Raw genomic sequence first — 14561 nt, forward strand, 5'->3', positions numbered from 1 at the left:
ATGGCCAGTGGGATCATTTTGAGTTCCAGGAAGGGAAGAATTTCACTTTTCACTTTATATATTTCAAATTGTTTTAACAGTTTAATATTTTATATATTACTTTGGTAACTGAAAAGAATGTTAATCCAGCTACTTCTAAGAATATAATAATAAAAAACAGGGTAAATAAGAAGTCATATTTTAGCTAGCCAAATTCCAAAGAAAGAGGAGTCACCACATGTTTGAAAGACCAAAATTTTATACATGGTTCCATCACATATACAAAAATTAATCTATGTGTAAATTATAATACATTGACAACAACCACACTGGGGAAGATACCAGCTATTGAATGATAACTTGGCATTAGTGATGATGAAGAGAAAAACTGAACAGCGCCATCATAATAAACCATAGTCACCAAATCCTGGCTGGTAGTCTGTGAGGCTGATTGCTGGAAAGCCTAGGAGTGTTATCTTCTGCAGTTTCAAAAGACTAAGAAGATGTCAGACATCGGTAAGAAAGGTATTTAACACAAGTAAATGAGGTAATTTCAGGACGAAAATGAGGGAAAAAGAATTTACACAGTAAGGAGTATATTTACAGAGCTTCTTATACTAGTGGCACATGCAAGGAAATCATTTATAATCATCCACTCATTTTCAGTTTTATAAATTCAACTTCATAAATGACAGACCCGAAAGTGGCTAAATAAGAGACGTTAGTGTGTGTTTCTGGCAGTTGTCTTCACGGAAGACCATCTGTGTGCTCCCTCACCTCTTTCCTTTAAGGCTTTGTTAGTAATAAATTACAATGCTGGTGGCACTATCTCTGTGACTAGTGATAATTTCTTTGTTCATACAGTGATGCAGCACAGCTATAGTTCCCACATGTAGGATCACTGCATCCACAAACCTAGAATCTGGCTATCACGAAGTCTAGCTGCCCAGAAACATTTTATTTATAACCTAAATGGGCACTTCCTCGAGAGATTAGTACCGATTCCGAACTGCTTATAAAAGAAGAAAATGTTTCCGCAAAGCCTCTGCTTGCCTTACCTGTAATAGTTAGCTTGAAGTAAACATGTTGCCCAGCTGGCACCTGAAGATGTGTGCTTGGTGGAAGCATCAAGCAGAAAAGCTTCGTACCGTGAGTCACATCTTCCTTGGAAATTAACTGGCACTTTCTGTAGTACAAACCTAGAAAGTGAGCCATTTTCTCTTAGTGATGAATAAATTTATTTAAATAAGAAGTACTCTCAGACCTACCACGCAAAAACACAGGCTCAGCTTTTGCTCTTCAGTGAGCTTGAGCTTCACTAACAGGCCTATGACATTTAAAAAATTCGTCAGTATTTTGAAAATCTCATAGTGTTAGTTTTTTCCATTTTATTTCCTGTAATATCCATTTTCTAAAACCTGTAAGTACTTCTGTAATTTGAAAAATAAGCTCTACAAAATGAGTGTTATTTTCTCATGTTTGTTGTTATAGCATGTTAAAACCATTATAGTCTAAGAAATTAAAGTCTAGTTTATTTCTTCTTAAATTTACTTTTTAAAATAATTCCATCCTTTAAGCCTATAACAGCTATATAATTAAATTGTAGATGTGAAAAATATTTGATAATCAACAAACTCATTCTAAATTCTTTTCTTACAGAATGGAAAAGTCCTGAAACTCAAATATTTAAGGTTTAACAATACCAGCACTATTCAATAACTTAGAAATATTTCTTTGATAAAGGCAGGAAAAATATACATTCTTGTGTCTCTGTACATGTGTATTATATATACACAAACAAAATTCATATATATATATATGAATTATACAACATTTCAATGGTCAAAAAATGACTAAAACAAAAAATAAGCTTAGGTTTAAGGGTGTAAGCTCTGATTATCTGGAAAATTAATTTAAGTGAAAAACTGAAGATGCCGTTTGTGGTACTAAAATACAAATAAACAAAAGGAATCAAGTATTTCTATAAATATGGGAAATATTTGAAATTAATACCCTAAGCTCAGGAAATATTATTTGTGTACAGAGCAAAATAATACCACTTGGATTGGAAGATCTTGTTACAGAAGTTCTGAAAGCATGAATATTTTCACTTGTAAATTTTCTTTTGGATGTAAACAGCATGCCAGAGTAGACTTTGTTTCATAATTTCCTCTCTTTTATAAAACAGCATTTACAGAGATGTCAGGAATTAATCCTAATAAAGCATCTTATTACCCTAATTATGCTCTTTTTTTTAACCTAAAAATATTTAAGTAGGTGCAAAAAGATTTACTCCAGACCTCAGGATGTGAAGGTCCTACATCGAATAATGGAATGGTTACTGGAAAACTAAAATTCACATAGAATCCTAAGAAATCATTTTGGCCACAGTGTCATCCAATTCTTTTCTTCCCTTGTCCCTTTTGCTCCCAAAGATCCTGGTCACTAAATCTTACCATCTGTCACCATGGTAGCTCGGTATGCACATAAACTTAAGAGTGCATCATTGCCAGGGCAAAGCTTAGACCAGGTTACGGCTAAGGGTACCGCCCCAGAGTTATCCCAGAAGGCCTTACTGGACCGACAAGGATCAGAGGACCTAGGCTCACCCCCAAGAAGAAATGAAGGTAAGCTGTGACAAAGCGAAAGAGAGGCATGGACATATATACACTACCAAACGTAAGGTAGATAGCTAGTGGGAAGCAGCCGCAGAGCACAGGGAGATCAGCTCGGTGCTTTGTGACCGCCTGGAGGGGTGGGATAGGGAGGGTGGGAGGGAGACGCAAGAGGGACGGGATATGGGAACATATGTATATGTATAACTGATTCATTTTGTTATAAAGCAGAAACTAACACATCATTGTTAAGCAATTATAGTCCAATAAAGATGTGAAAAAAAAAAAGAAAGAAAATAAGAGAAGCCTGAAAGTCAAAGACGACAAAGCTGAAAATAAAACCTTTCAGCCCTAAAAAAAAAAAAAAAAAAAAGAAAGAAAAGAAAAGAAATGGAGGTTCAAACGATCTCCTTATCCCTTCCTCTAGACCTTCCTGGGACCCAGAGTGGTAATACAATATGAGACCCCCATCTATATGTCTAAATACATGAAAGTTATAAATCAGACAAATAACTGCTAAATAAAATATGTTCTATGTTGTACCTTGAAATATACTTTGATAATGTCCTAGAAGGCTAGGTTCGAATTCAGGATTCTTCAACTCCTCAGAGTTCCATGCAGGAAGATGGCGGAGGGATGAGAGCCGCACTCCCTTGACTGCCTATGGCCTGACCCCCCTCTTCTCAGACCCACTGGTCTGACCCTGAGTGGAGCCTTGTGCAGGTGTGGGTGCACCAGCCCATATGTTAAGGCTCATCTACATGCTCTCTCCATAAACAGCCTTGGCTACTTCTTGGATAGAAGCGGATTTGGGGCCATTTGGGCAGGGAATTCTGGGGCTCCAGATACCTGGAGGGCAGTGGTGAAGGAAAGAGCCTGAACTCCAGGTGGATAATTCTTCACCTTGCTCACTCCTCATCCCGTGGGAGCACTGCGGCCGGAGGAGAGCCCTTGTGTTTTCCTACAAGCACGGAGTCCAGGGCAGGTGCCCCTCCTGACAGTTTCACTTCTAGCCTTTACCAGAAAGGATTTTCTACAGTAAGTATGCACCTCTTTGACTATACTTAAAACACAAGGAAACTTTGGGTTCCAGTGACTGACTGGCTTTCCTTGTTAGAGAATTAACACAGTATTCCTGCTGTTTAACACCACTGAGATAATTTCAACATTTTACCAATAAAACTGCCATAATTTCACAAGGACGTGCTAACAATAGGTTCTGAAAGTCTTACGGAAATTTTAAGAATGGTTTTGTCTTTCAGTTGCACTAAGAGAAGTGTCACAGGCATGGACCTGAAAAATGGGGGAAAAGGAGTATAAACCAGATACACTGACAACTTCAGTCTGGATAATGCCTGTATTGAAGTGTCAGGTTTTTGGTTTTATAAGCATAATTATACAAGAAAATGAGAAACTGAAAATAAATATGAGATGGTGAAACAAAAACATAAGACAGAAAACTGTCTGCCCAGAAACCTCGGTTCTTTTTTTTTTTAATCTTTATTTTTTTATTGAAGTATAGTTGTTCTTCAATGTTTCAGGTGTACAGCAAAGTGATTCAGTTATAAATACACACACACACACACACACACACAAAACACACATTCTTTCTTTTTCAGGTTCTTTTCCATTATAGGTTATTACAAGATATTGAATATATTTCCCTATGCTATGTAGTAGAGGTCCTTGCTGTTTACCTATTTTACATACAGTGGTGTGTATATGTTAATCCCACATTAACTTCTTTTAATAACATACATATAATATTGAGACATTCAGCGTAACACTGAAATGCTGAGGATAATACGATAATTTGGGTATCCTTTTTTCTTCTTGTTGAAAAGAAACTATAGCTTTCCTTCTAAAGAGTAGACTTTCACAGGCTAAAATAAAGACAAAGCTCAGTGGGAGAGAGACGTGAAAGAGAGCACTGGACTGGGAGTCCATACTGCCTTCAACCTGTCCTTCAGATCCTTCCTGCTCCTAGTACACTTTTTGTTTTTCTGGCCATGCTACGCGGCATGCGGGACCTCAGTTCCCACACCAGGGATGGAACCTGTGCCCGCTGCAGTGGAAGTTCAGAGTCCTAACCACTGGAATTCCCCCAGTACACTTTTAAAGCACCTATCCACTCTCATTTTCCCTGCTGGAAGCAGGGGCTTACAGAAGTTAAACGGCTTGCCCAAGATCACAGAGTCGCTTGAGATGTGGGATGAGGCAACAAGTTATGAGAGTTTCTCGCCCCAACTCATAGGCCTTGTTCAAAAAGTTTGAGAATCATCGTTCTAGAACAGTACATCGTTCTTTAGCATCTTCCTCCTAATTTTGACCCCCATCGGTTCAAGCATAAATGTTTATAGATTATCCCTCCACCCTTTACAACTCCCTACTAACTATTTAATGTCCAAATTAAGCAACCAGTTCAGCAAGTCACCATCCATCCCAGGTACATCTCTTCTTCAACATCCCCAATTCCTACCGTTCTGATCAACCACAGGTTTTCTTAGCACTCTTTACTACTTTCAATTAACTAAATACAGGTGTCCCCCACTTTTCGAAATTTCCCTTTACGCCGCTTATCTTTTATGAAAAATCTACATTAGTACCTGTTTTTCCTAACTGAAAGAAATCCAAAGAGGATTTTCACTTTTATGAAAAACGGTGAAAAGGGAAAATAGCATTCAGCATTTGTTTTGCAGTGAGCTGTTACGGAGGCAGCGTGCAACCTGAGCAGAGAGAGTAGCACCCCAAGCTCCTTCCCCAGGAGCTACACTCAGCATCTCAGCATCAAGCCGCCATAACTTTGAACTGTGCCTGTGAGCATCTGCGCTTCATCTCAGTTTACCTTGTGCCTCCGTGAGCTAGATGTGTCCTAGGGTAACTGCTTCTTCCCTTTACACCATTTCCACTTAGGAAAGATTCCATAGGAAGGCTCTACTTTCGGATAGTGGGGAAACCTGTATGATTTACTTACCTCCTAATTTGCAATCTACCTTTACTCATGTCTTCCTCTAAGATCTTCCTGAACCAACATAGAGCAACCAGTTAGTGGAACTACACACTTAAAAAATGCTCCAATGGAAAATAAATAACCCCAAACATCAATACTAACATCTACAATACTTTAAGATGTATTGATATACATACCTAGATATGTCCACGCAGAAAAACCCACAACCTACAGCCATTCAATTCAATAGACATTCCATTTAGAAACTGGGTTATGTAAGGAGGGAAATCCAATATTACATTAACACCTTGGAAGAGGCTCAGAGCAAGACATGATATTGTCTCTTAGCTCAATTTTATCAGATGCCTGAAAGGGTGAAGCCATATGTTGCTGAGACCACTCCGGTTTCTGGAACCTATTAAGGTTGAATAGAAAGGCTGCACACTTGAGGGGCCTTGCCCTGGGAGACATTTTTCATATGATGTGCTGATGGACTGGAGAGCTATTAATGACTGAATGAGATTCTAGTAAAGCGCCGGTTTCTTCTTAGCTGTGTATCATTTGATATATATGGTTCACGGCCAGAGACCAGGGCTGGGCTGTGAGATAAGAGAAAATCTATATATTGGCCTCTGCCCCCGGTTCCTGGCACAGAGTTCCTAAAACTCTTATAATATCCTACGTGATAAGAACAGAAGGAGCATCTCTTGTCCTTTACACAGTAGTTCCCCCTTATCCATGGGGGATACATCCCAAGGCCCCCAGTGGATGCCTGAAACTTCTGGGGTTTCCTATATATATGTACATATTATACAGTTGTAATTTATAAATTAGGCATGGTAAGAGATTAACAACAATAACTGATAATAAAATAGAACAATTATAACAATATGCCATAATAAAAGTTATGTGAATGTGGTCTGTCTCCCTCAAAATATCTTACTGTACAAACTTAATGCCATTTTCACCTTAACTAAGTACTTATCATGAACCGTGGCAGTAACTTTTGCAGTTTAAAGTACAACAGCAGAACTAGCATGGGGGCTTCCCTGGTGGCGCAGTGGTTGAGAGTCCACCTGCCGATGCAGGGGACGCAGTTCGTGCCCCGGTCCGGGAAGATCCCATGTGCCGCGAAGCGGCTGGGCCCGTGAGCCATGGCCGCTGAGCCTGCGCGTCCGGAGCCTGTGCTCCGCAGCGGGAGAGGCCACAGCAGTGAGAGGTCCGCGAACCACAAAAAAAAAAGAAAAAATCTAGCACGGATTCCTTTTTCCTTCTTCACAATTTCACAGAGAAGATTTGTTCTCATGGTAGATCTTAGCAACCTCATAATTTGATTTTTCTTTTCCTTTCCTTGTTAAGACAAGAACTTTCCCCCTTTCACTTAAAGGAAGCAATTTATGGCTTCTCTTTGGCATTCTGGAATTGTCAGCATCACTCCCCTTGTGCTTTGGGGCCACGACTAAGTAAAATAAAGGTGACCTGAACACAAGCACTGGGTGATCCCGCGACAGTTGATCTGATAACCCGGAAGGCTACCAAGTGACTAACGGGTGGGATGCGCTGGACAAAGGGATGATTCACGTCCCCAGCGGGACGCCTTGAGATTTCATTACACTACTTAGAACGGTGCACAATTTAAAACTTATGAATTGTTTATTTCTGGAATTTTTCATTTAATATTTCTGGACCACGACTGACTGTGGTAAGTGAAACCTCAGAAAGCAACACCACAAATAAAGGGGGAAGCACTGTATTTGTCTTTGACCCTCATCTCTAACACGGGATTCCTAAAAAAAATACATGCATGGCTCTAATTTCATAGTTTATCCCTTGTAAATTCCTACGTAATAAGAGAACCAGGAACATTTTTGTCCTCATGAGGTGACTCTGGCTGGGCTCCTGGATGAGCGCCGGTCACCAGAAAGACTCAGCTCTGATAGAAGTTTGGAATTTCCAGCCCCACGTCCCACCCTCTGGAGAGGGGAGAGGGGCTGGAAATGAAGTTAATAACTGACCATGCCTACGTGAAGAACCTCCATAAAATCCCAATAGCACGGGGTTTAAAGAGCTTCCAGGTGGGCAAACACATCAACACTGGGAGGGTGACAGACCTCAACTCCCCACGGACAGACGTTCCTGTGCTCAGGACCCTCCCAGACCTTCTCTCACCCTCTGCATCTCTTCCATCTGGATATTCACCTGTATCCTTTATCATATGTGATCTACTCTAGCAAACTGATTAAGCCCAGGGAAGGGGTCTTTGGAACCTCCCATCTATAGCCAGTTGGTCAGAAGGACAGGTGGTAACCTGGGCTTGCCACTGGCGTCTGAAGTGTGTGTGTGTGTTGGGGGACGGGGGTAGGGATCATGTGGGACTGAGCCCTTAACCTGTGGGATCCGATGGTGTCTCCAGGTAGACAGTGTCAGAACTGAGTTAACTTGTAAGACACCAGCTGGTACTGCAAAGAACTGCTTGCTGTGGAGGAAAATCTCCATGTATTTGGGACCAGAAGTGTCAGGAGTGAAGCGTTCTAGTAAAGGAGACACATAGGAGACAAAGACAGTAGGGAGGGAGGGCGTTTTCTTCCTACACAGGAAAGAAAAATCTGAGTTTTTCCTTTACAGAATGTCACAGTTCATACAGCAGGGGTCATCCTGATTTAGCCTTGCTGGCTGGCTGTTTCTGCCAAGACAGTGACCTTGATGAGCAATGAACTTGTGTGCAGGGATGATGTTCAGAACACCTGCAAACAAGCGGAGCCTTCAATAGCTCAGTTGGCAGAGCAGAGGTCTGCAGAACACTTGAGAACAAACTATTTTCAAGAACTGTACAAATATTAACATTTCTGACTATGGATAAAATAACTCAAACCCATGAAGTCACTAGAATACCTTCCTATGCTAAAGAAACAACAAAGTTTTAGTTATTATATACTTTTAAAAGTATTATGTAATTGCATTTATTTTGCTGTTTTTAAAAATTATTCAGCCTTTTCACTAACTTTGGTAAGACTTCCACTTAAACTCTAGTAGTATAGTTTTATCATCCTCACCCAAACCACTCCTGAATATAAGAATAAGAATACGCTCATAACACAGCTTCAAACACTAGGATGATAAATGTGTAAGGGCACACATTTTTCCATATACTGGGGTACAACCTAATGAAGCAGTATTAGTAAATTGACAATAAAGCATAGACTCCTTTCTGTTTTAACTATTACTGTTAAAAATATACCTAAAGTGGGCTTCCCTGGTGGCACAGTGGTTAGGAATCCGCCTGCCAATGCAGGGGACACGGGTTTGAGCCCTGGTCCAGGAAGATCCCACATGCCATGGAGCAACTAAGCCCGTGTGCCACAACTACAGAGCGTGCACTCTACAGCCCGCAAGCCACAGCTACTGAGCCCACGTGCCACAACTACTGAAGCCCACGTGCCTAGAGCCCATGCTCCGCAACGAGAAGCCACCGCAATGAGAAGCCTGCGCACCTCAACAAAGAGTGGCCCCTGCTCACCGCAACTAGAGAAAGCCCGCACACAGCAATGAAGACCCAACGCAGCCAAAAATAAATAAATTAAATAAATAAATTTATTAAAAAAGACATTAAAAATTATTTTAAAAATATATATATACCTGAAGTGTATTCAGGTCTTTTACTACCTCACCTAGACTGATGTGAGTTGAATCCTTCTTTCAAAGTGAGGATTTTATAGAGTTAAATATTAGCATTAAATTAGGAGAAAGGAAGCTCTTTCTCCAAGACTAGATTCAATGGGGCCCTTAGACAATGGGGTCCACATCATAGCAAGGTTGTCACTAGATTTGAACATTTCTGTGCTTATCACTTTTCCTCAGTTCCATAACTAATAATTCAGCCAACATTATACACTGAAGTGCCTGAACTGCCTGAATTCTAAGTTTTTAAACTTCTTCTATTCTACCTTTTAATATAGTAAATAATTTCTTACTCATTTACAGCCTGCCCCATCTATTCTGTGTCTCTTCATATTCAGGCCATTCCGCTAGAAATAAGAAGAAGACAGCAAAATGCCAAAGTATCTTATAGTTACTGTGCAAGCAACAACTTTACACCTGTGGGACTGAGCAGACAATTTAAGAGAACAAAGCACAATGAAGTTTCTATTTGCTATCCCCAGTATTTTCTTCTTTTCCAGTAATTCTGAAGCTTGTTTTAGGCAGCAAAGAAACACGGATGCGCAGGCAAGGAAGGGGAGGGGAGGGGTGAGGGCAGTAAGATCTTTCTACCCCTGCAACAAGAGCTGTGGTTCACTGTGGCGGCGAACAGCTTGCCTGCAGAATCACAGGCTCCACAGAAAGCCTCCATTAAGTGACTGCTCACAGAGTGCTGACAAGCACATTTACACCTACAGACAGGAGTTCAGTGTGTGTGCATGCGCGCGCATATGGTGTGAGCAGTTAGGAAGCCCTGATGAAAGTATAGTTCAAATAATGAGAAACTGCCATTTTTCTAGGTTGAAAAATAAATATCAGTGACTTCATACAGTTCAACTTGAATTATAAAGACAGTTATAGATTCTATATATATTTAACCTAGAGGTTTATAAACAGCTGCTGACATATCACAATTATGACACAATTTTTAAAAATCTTGTTTATAATTTTGGATCCCAATATTCATTTACTGAGTTGTTTGTTGGCAAATCTGTATAACTGCCTTTGTCTGGTGATCTAAGTTCCCATATTAAAGGCAATCACAATTAAAATAAACTTTAGGTTGGATACAGAAGTAGCAATCCAATTATCTATTAGCTTCTGACTCTTAATAGACACAAGTTTGTTAGTCATCACACACACACACACACACACAACTACACACTCATAATCTTCATCTATTCATCTTTGGGAAGAAGAAAATAATTGGAAGCACCCAAGTTACAAATGGTAGTTTGGTTCCAGTCATATAATTTAATTTACTAACTATTACAGCTGGATTAAAGGTAAAAAAGAAGTAGTTTCTCTTCTCTGATTATGTTCTTTGCTACATTTGAATCTTTTGTGTAAGTAAGTTTTAGATTTGACATGAGAAGGTAGTGCACTTACACACAACTTACATGCTTATTTTCAAACTTAAATTTTTAAACTAAGAAATTTCAGTAAGAGGAAGCCAGCATGAAAACCTCCTTGAAAACCAAGGAGCTACGTGATAGACTGAACATTTGAAGCTACCGACAACAAGTTAATCATAATACTCTGATCATGTAAGTATTCAGCTTTGCTAGTGTGGAAAATAACCTATAGTTTTTGTCATGATTTAAGGAAGAGAAAGGACGAACAAGAAATTATCTATGCTAATTCTGTCAAACAAACAAACAAAAAATCCCCTAAACTTTGAGTCATTTTCCAAAGTGGAAAATCTAATTCACTGAAAAATACATGCATGGCTCTAATTTCAGACAAGAAAGCTAAAGCGAACTACGATGGTTCATGATTCAAGCCAAAATTTATGGCAGGGATGAAAGAGTTCATGGAAAGCCTCAGGAAATTATAGAAAAGAATACTTGAGCGATGTTCATTCTATTTCCAAATGGAGGTCAGCCTGGGTTCTCAGTCTCATTTATTTCCAGGACTTAGCTTTTACCTGGTTTGCTATGATTTTCCAATCACTAGAGAGTCGGATAATTTCAGGGCAACAGATTTCACTTTAATAATATCTCTTTTCATTTTCACTGTCTTTTACCTATTCTCTTCTGATCTGCTACATCACTCAGTTATTCCTCTATGTTCTCCCTCCCTACCTTATACCACACAATTGAGACCTCCTGCTCTGGGAAAATGGCTCTATTTGAACTTTCCCACATATAGCTTACATTTTCTTTCTCTACCACCTGCAAAAGGTCTGGCACAATAAGTACCCAGTAATGATACCTGGAAAGCCCTTCATAGTTTTTTTGGGTTTCTTTAAAGCCACTTTCAAAACATTGCTTGATATTCACCTCCTTCATTAATGGAGAGTCATTTAAGGTCAAATTCATCTGCATCTGTTTGTTCACTTAAGGTAACCTTACAATACATTCAAGTTTGCACTATGTAACTTGCTCTTACTGGCCTATTTCTTGATACAAGTATTCTTCAGTCTCATGTTTGTGTATGTTCTTTCTTCCGCCTGGGAAAATAATTTCTGATGCCTTTTATTTGTTTCGTACCACAATACCTAAAATAGCCTTCTACACACAGTATGTACTCAAAATACAGCTATGTGATATTTTTCTGAAAATTAAAATACTATCCACAAATATATTTTTATAATTTTAAATATTTAAAGATGCTAAACTGAATACATGCAGTTAGTTTCTTCTAACCCCTCCCTAAAATAACAGCAAAGATGGGTTTTTTTCTGTGTGTGTGGTTCTTTTTTTAAGGCCTAGCCTGCAAGGACAGTAAGAACAGAAATAAAAAAGCAACAGAAGTTTGGGAGCTGACAAAGCAAAGAGACGACTGGTAACTGACTCAGTAGACTCCATAAAGCTAAATCCTAAGCTAGACAAACAAAAAGCCAAGAATCAACCCATCTGTAATATGAGATCCCTTTGAGGCTCAGAAATTGGCAGGACCAAGTATCTAGAATCAGAGTGAAGGCAGAGCTGAAACCATTTTCTGGAAGAAAGTTCATTGAAGAAGCCTAGATACCACCTCCCCCGCTTTCTGAAGTCCTCCCCTACTTCACACGGCCACAGGACTGATTCTCTCCTATTCTGGCAAAGTATCATAATTTTGCTCTCTCCGTAGAGGGCAAAACAAAGGGTCTCTAGATTGGGTATACGTTATAGGATGAACTGTGTCCCCCTCAATTTTCAACGTTAAAGTCATAGCCCCCAGTACCCCAGAAAGTGACTATATTTGGAGACAGGGTCTTTTAAAAAGTAAGTTAAAATGAGGTCATTAGGGTGGTCCCTAATCCGATGTGACTGACGTCCTTATAAGAAGAGGCAGTAGGGACGCAGATGGAAGACCATGTGAACACAGCCATCTGTAAGCCAAGGAGGGGCCTCAGGAGAAGTCGACCCTACCAGCACCTTAGTCTCAGACTTCTAGCCTTCAGACTGTGAGAAAGTAACTTTCTGTTGTTAGGCCACCAAGTCTGTGGTACTTTTTCACAGCAGCCTTAGTAGACTAATATAGTATACTAGGCAAAAAAAAAAAGAAAAGGAAATTAAGTTTACAGATGTCCCAGCCTTCTTTTCCCTTATAACTTCTGAAATGCTGGATGCAAGGTAGAAGACTGTTTACCCTAGAGACTCTGACAAAATATTAGCATCAGACTTTTCCCAAAGAAACCATCCAGCCACATAGTAAATACTACTGTCAACAAGCCACACCCACATGCACAGAGTTTCCAGTCAGCTTTTAGAGTTCCACCCTGAAGTACGAGCAGATGGGCAAGGATCAGCAGACCTTCAAAGAAAGCATCTAATATGAAAGACAGACCAAATTAAACAAACTGTAGGAACAGAGGCTACACAGGGAGACAAAAACTCTCAAACACTATAATTCTTAAAAAGAGAAGACAGAAAATAGGATGCTAAAACAAAGGAACAAAAATCAAAAGAGTTCTCCAAAGTTAAAAATATGAGAGTAGAAATGAGCAACACAACAGCAGAGCTGGAAGACACAGCCGAAGAAATCTCCCAAAAAGTAGAAGAACAGGACAAAATTGAAAATGAGAGAGAAAGGACAAGCTAATTAGAGAACTGGTTAAGAAGGCTTAAAGTAAGACTATTTCTAGAAAGTAGAACAGACCATGGAGGGAAGAAATATCAGTATTCCCCAGGCCTGAGGGTCTTAAGTTTCCATAATGGAAATGTTAGCAAAGAGGATGAACATTCGCCACAGAAGTTGAAAGCAGACCCCCCATTAAGGTATATCAAACCGTGAAATTTCAAAACACTTGGAAGAGGCAAATCCTACCAGTTTCCAAAGAGAAAATAGGGAGTGCGTTCACTTTGTGAAAATTCATCAAGTAGAACACTTGTAATATGCACCTTTGCCTATAAATGTTATAGTTACATAAAAAGCTTTAAAAAAGAAAGAAAGGAAGGAAATGAATGGTATCATCCTTTAGGAATAAACTCAGAAACTGGTTTAGGTGAGCAGAGAGACAGTAAATGTGCCTTCTCTAACAGAAAAAAACTAGATGTGCCTACAAGGCACAAACTTAACTTGTTTCTGCACCTTTTATAAAAAAAAAAAAACCTCAAGGAGTGAATGGTTGGACAAGAGTTTGAGTGGGTTTCTACATTTAGGTATCATTACCTAATGACCTTTGTTATGTCTAAACATTAGATAGCAGAGTCAGAAATTTAATTTCTGCTTAAAAAAAAAAGAGGATAACAGACACAATGTCCCTTTCAACTCCATACAGAGAGATACAAGGACCCTTTGGCTCACTGCAAGTGGCCATGCAAACTCTGATACAACTGAGCCACTGACACAACATTTTCATTAACCCAGGACTCAAAATAGTAAGTAGCACAGCCTACCTGTATCTTTCTTTGGAATAAGTGAATTATGATTCTCCAGGGGATGACCAAGGCATTTCCAAGAAGTAGTCTCTTTTTTCTTCAGGACAATCTCTATTTTTCCCACATTCTCAACAACTCGCACTGAAAAGAAGATAAATTGCATTTGTATTAATTGATATTAAATATAAGGTTTTACTTTTAAACCAATGTTTCTCAAACAACCCAAATGTCCCAATCAGATATGAATGACACTGAGCATTTGTGAGATAAATAAAATTTTGTGTACATGTTCATCAAAATTGTTTATGCCTTATATGGTGTTAAATCCAGTTTATGTTAGATTCAGATTAACTTCTTTCAAATTAATTTATCAAGGGCCAAACTAATACATAATGCTAGTTTTCATACAAGCTCAAATAGAGCCATGGCAACTAATTAACACATAGCTTAAAAAAAAAACTTAAATATACAAATTAGCCATTGAATGGATCCACAAAAGCAAATTTAATTTAT

At 39.2% G+C, this 14561-nt stretch overlaps 1 protein-coding gene across 2 annotated transcripts in view; it reads right to left on the minus strand.

Moving 5' to 3' along the window:
- LOC308625975 (cytochrome b5 reductase 4) overlaps window positions 1-14561 on the minus strand; it is a 94318-nt gene that overhangs the window by 24028 nt on the left and 55729 nt on the right. For both annotated transcript variants that reach the window (XM_081250658.1, XM_081250657.1), the window contains 2 exons: window positions 14067-14189; window positions 1038-1178 (listed from right to left, as the gene is read on the minus strand). In XM_081250658.1, the coding sequence (XP_081106784.1) occupies window positions 1038-1178; window positions 14067-14189 (264 nt within the window). The remainder of the gene's footprint in view (window positions 1-1037; window positions 1179-14066; window positions 14190-14561) is intronic.

This window comes from Mesoplodon bidens, assembly GCF_964165515.1.
Source record: "Mesoplodon bidens genome assembly, chromosome: 12".
NCBI classification, from domain to species: Eukaryota; Metazoa; Chordata; class Mammalia; order Artiodactyla; family Ziphiidae; genus Mesoplodon; species Mesoplodon bidens.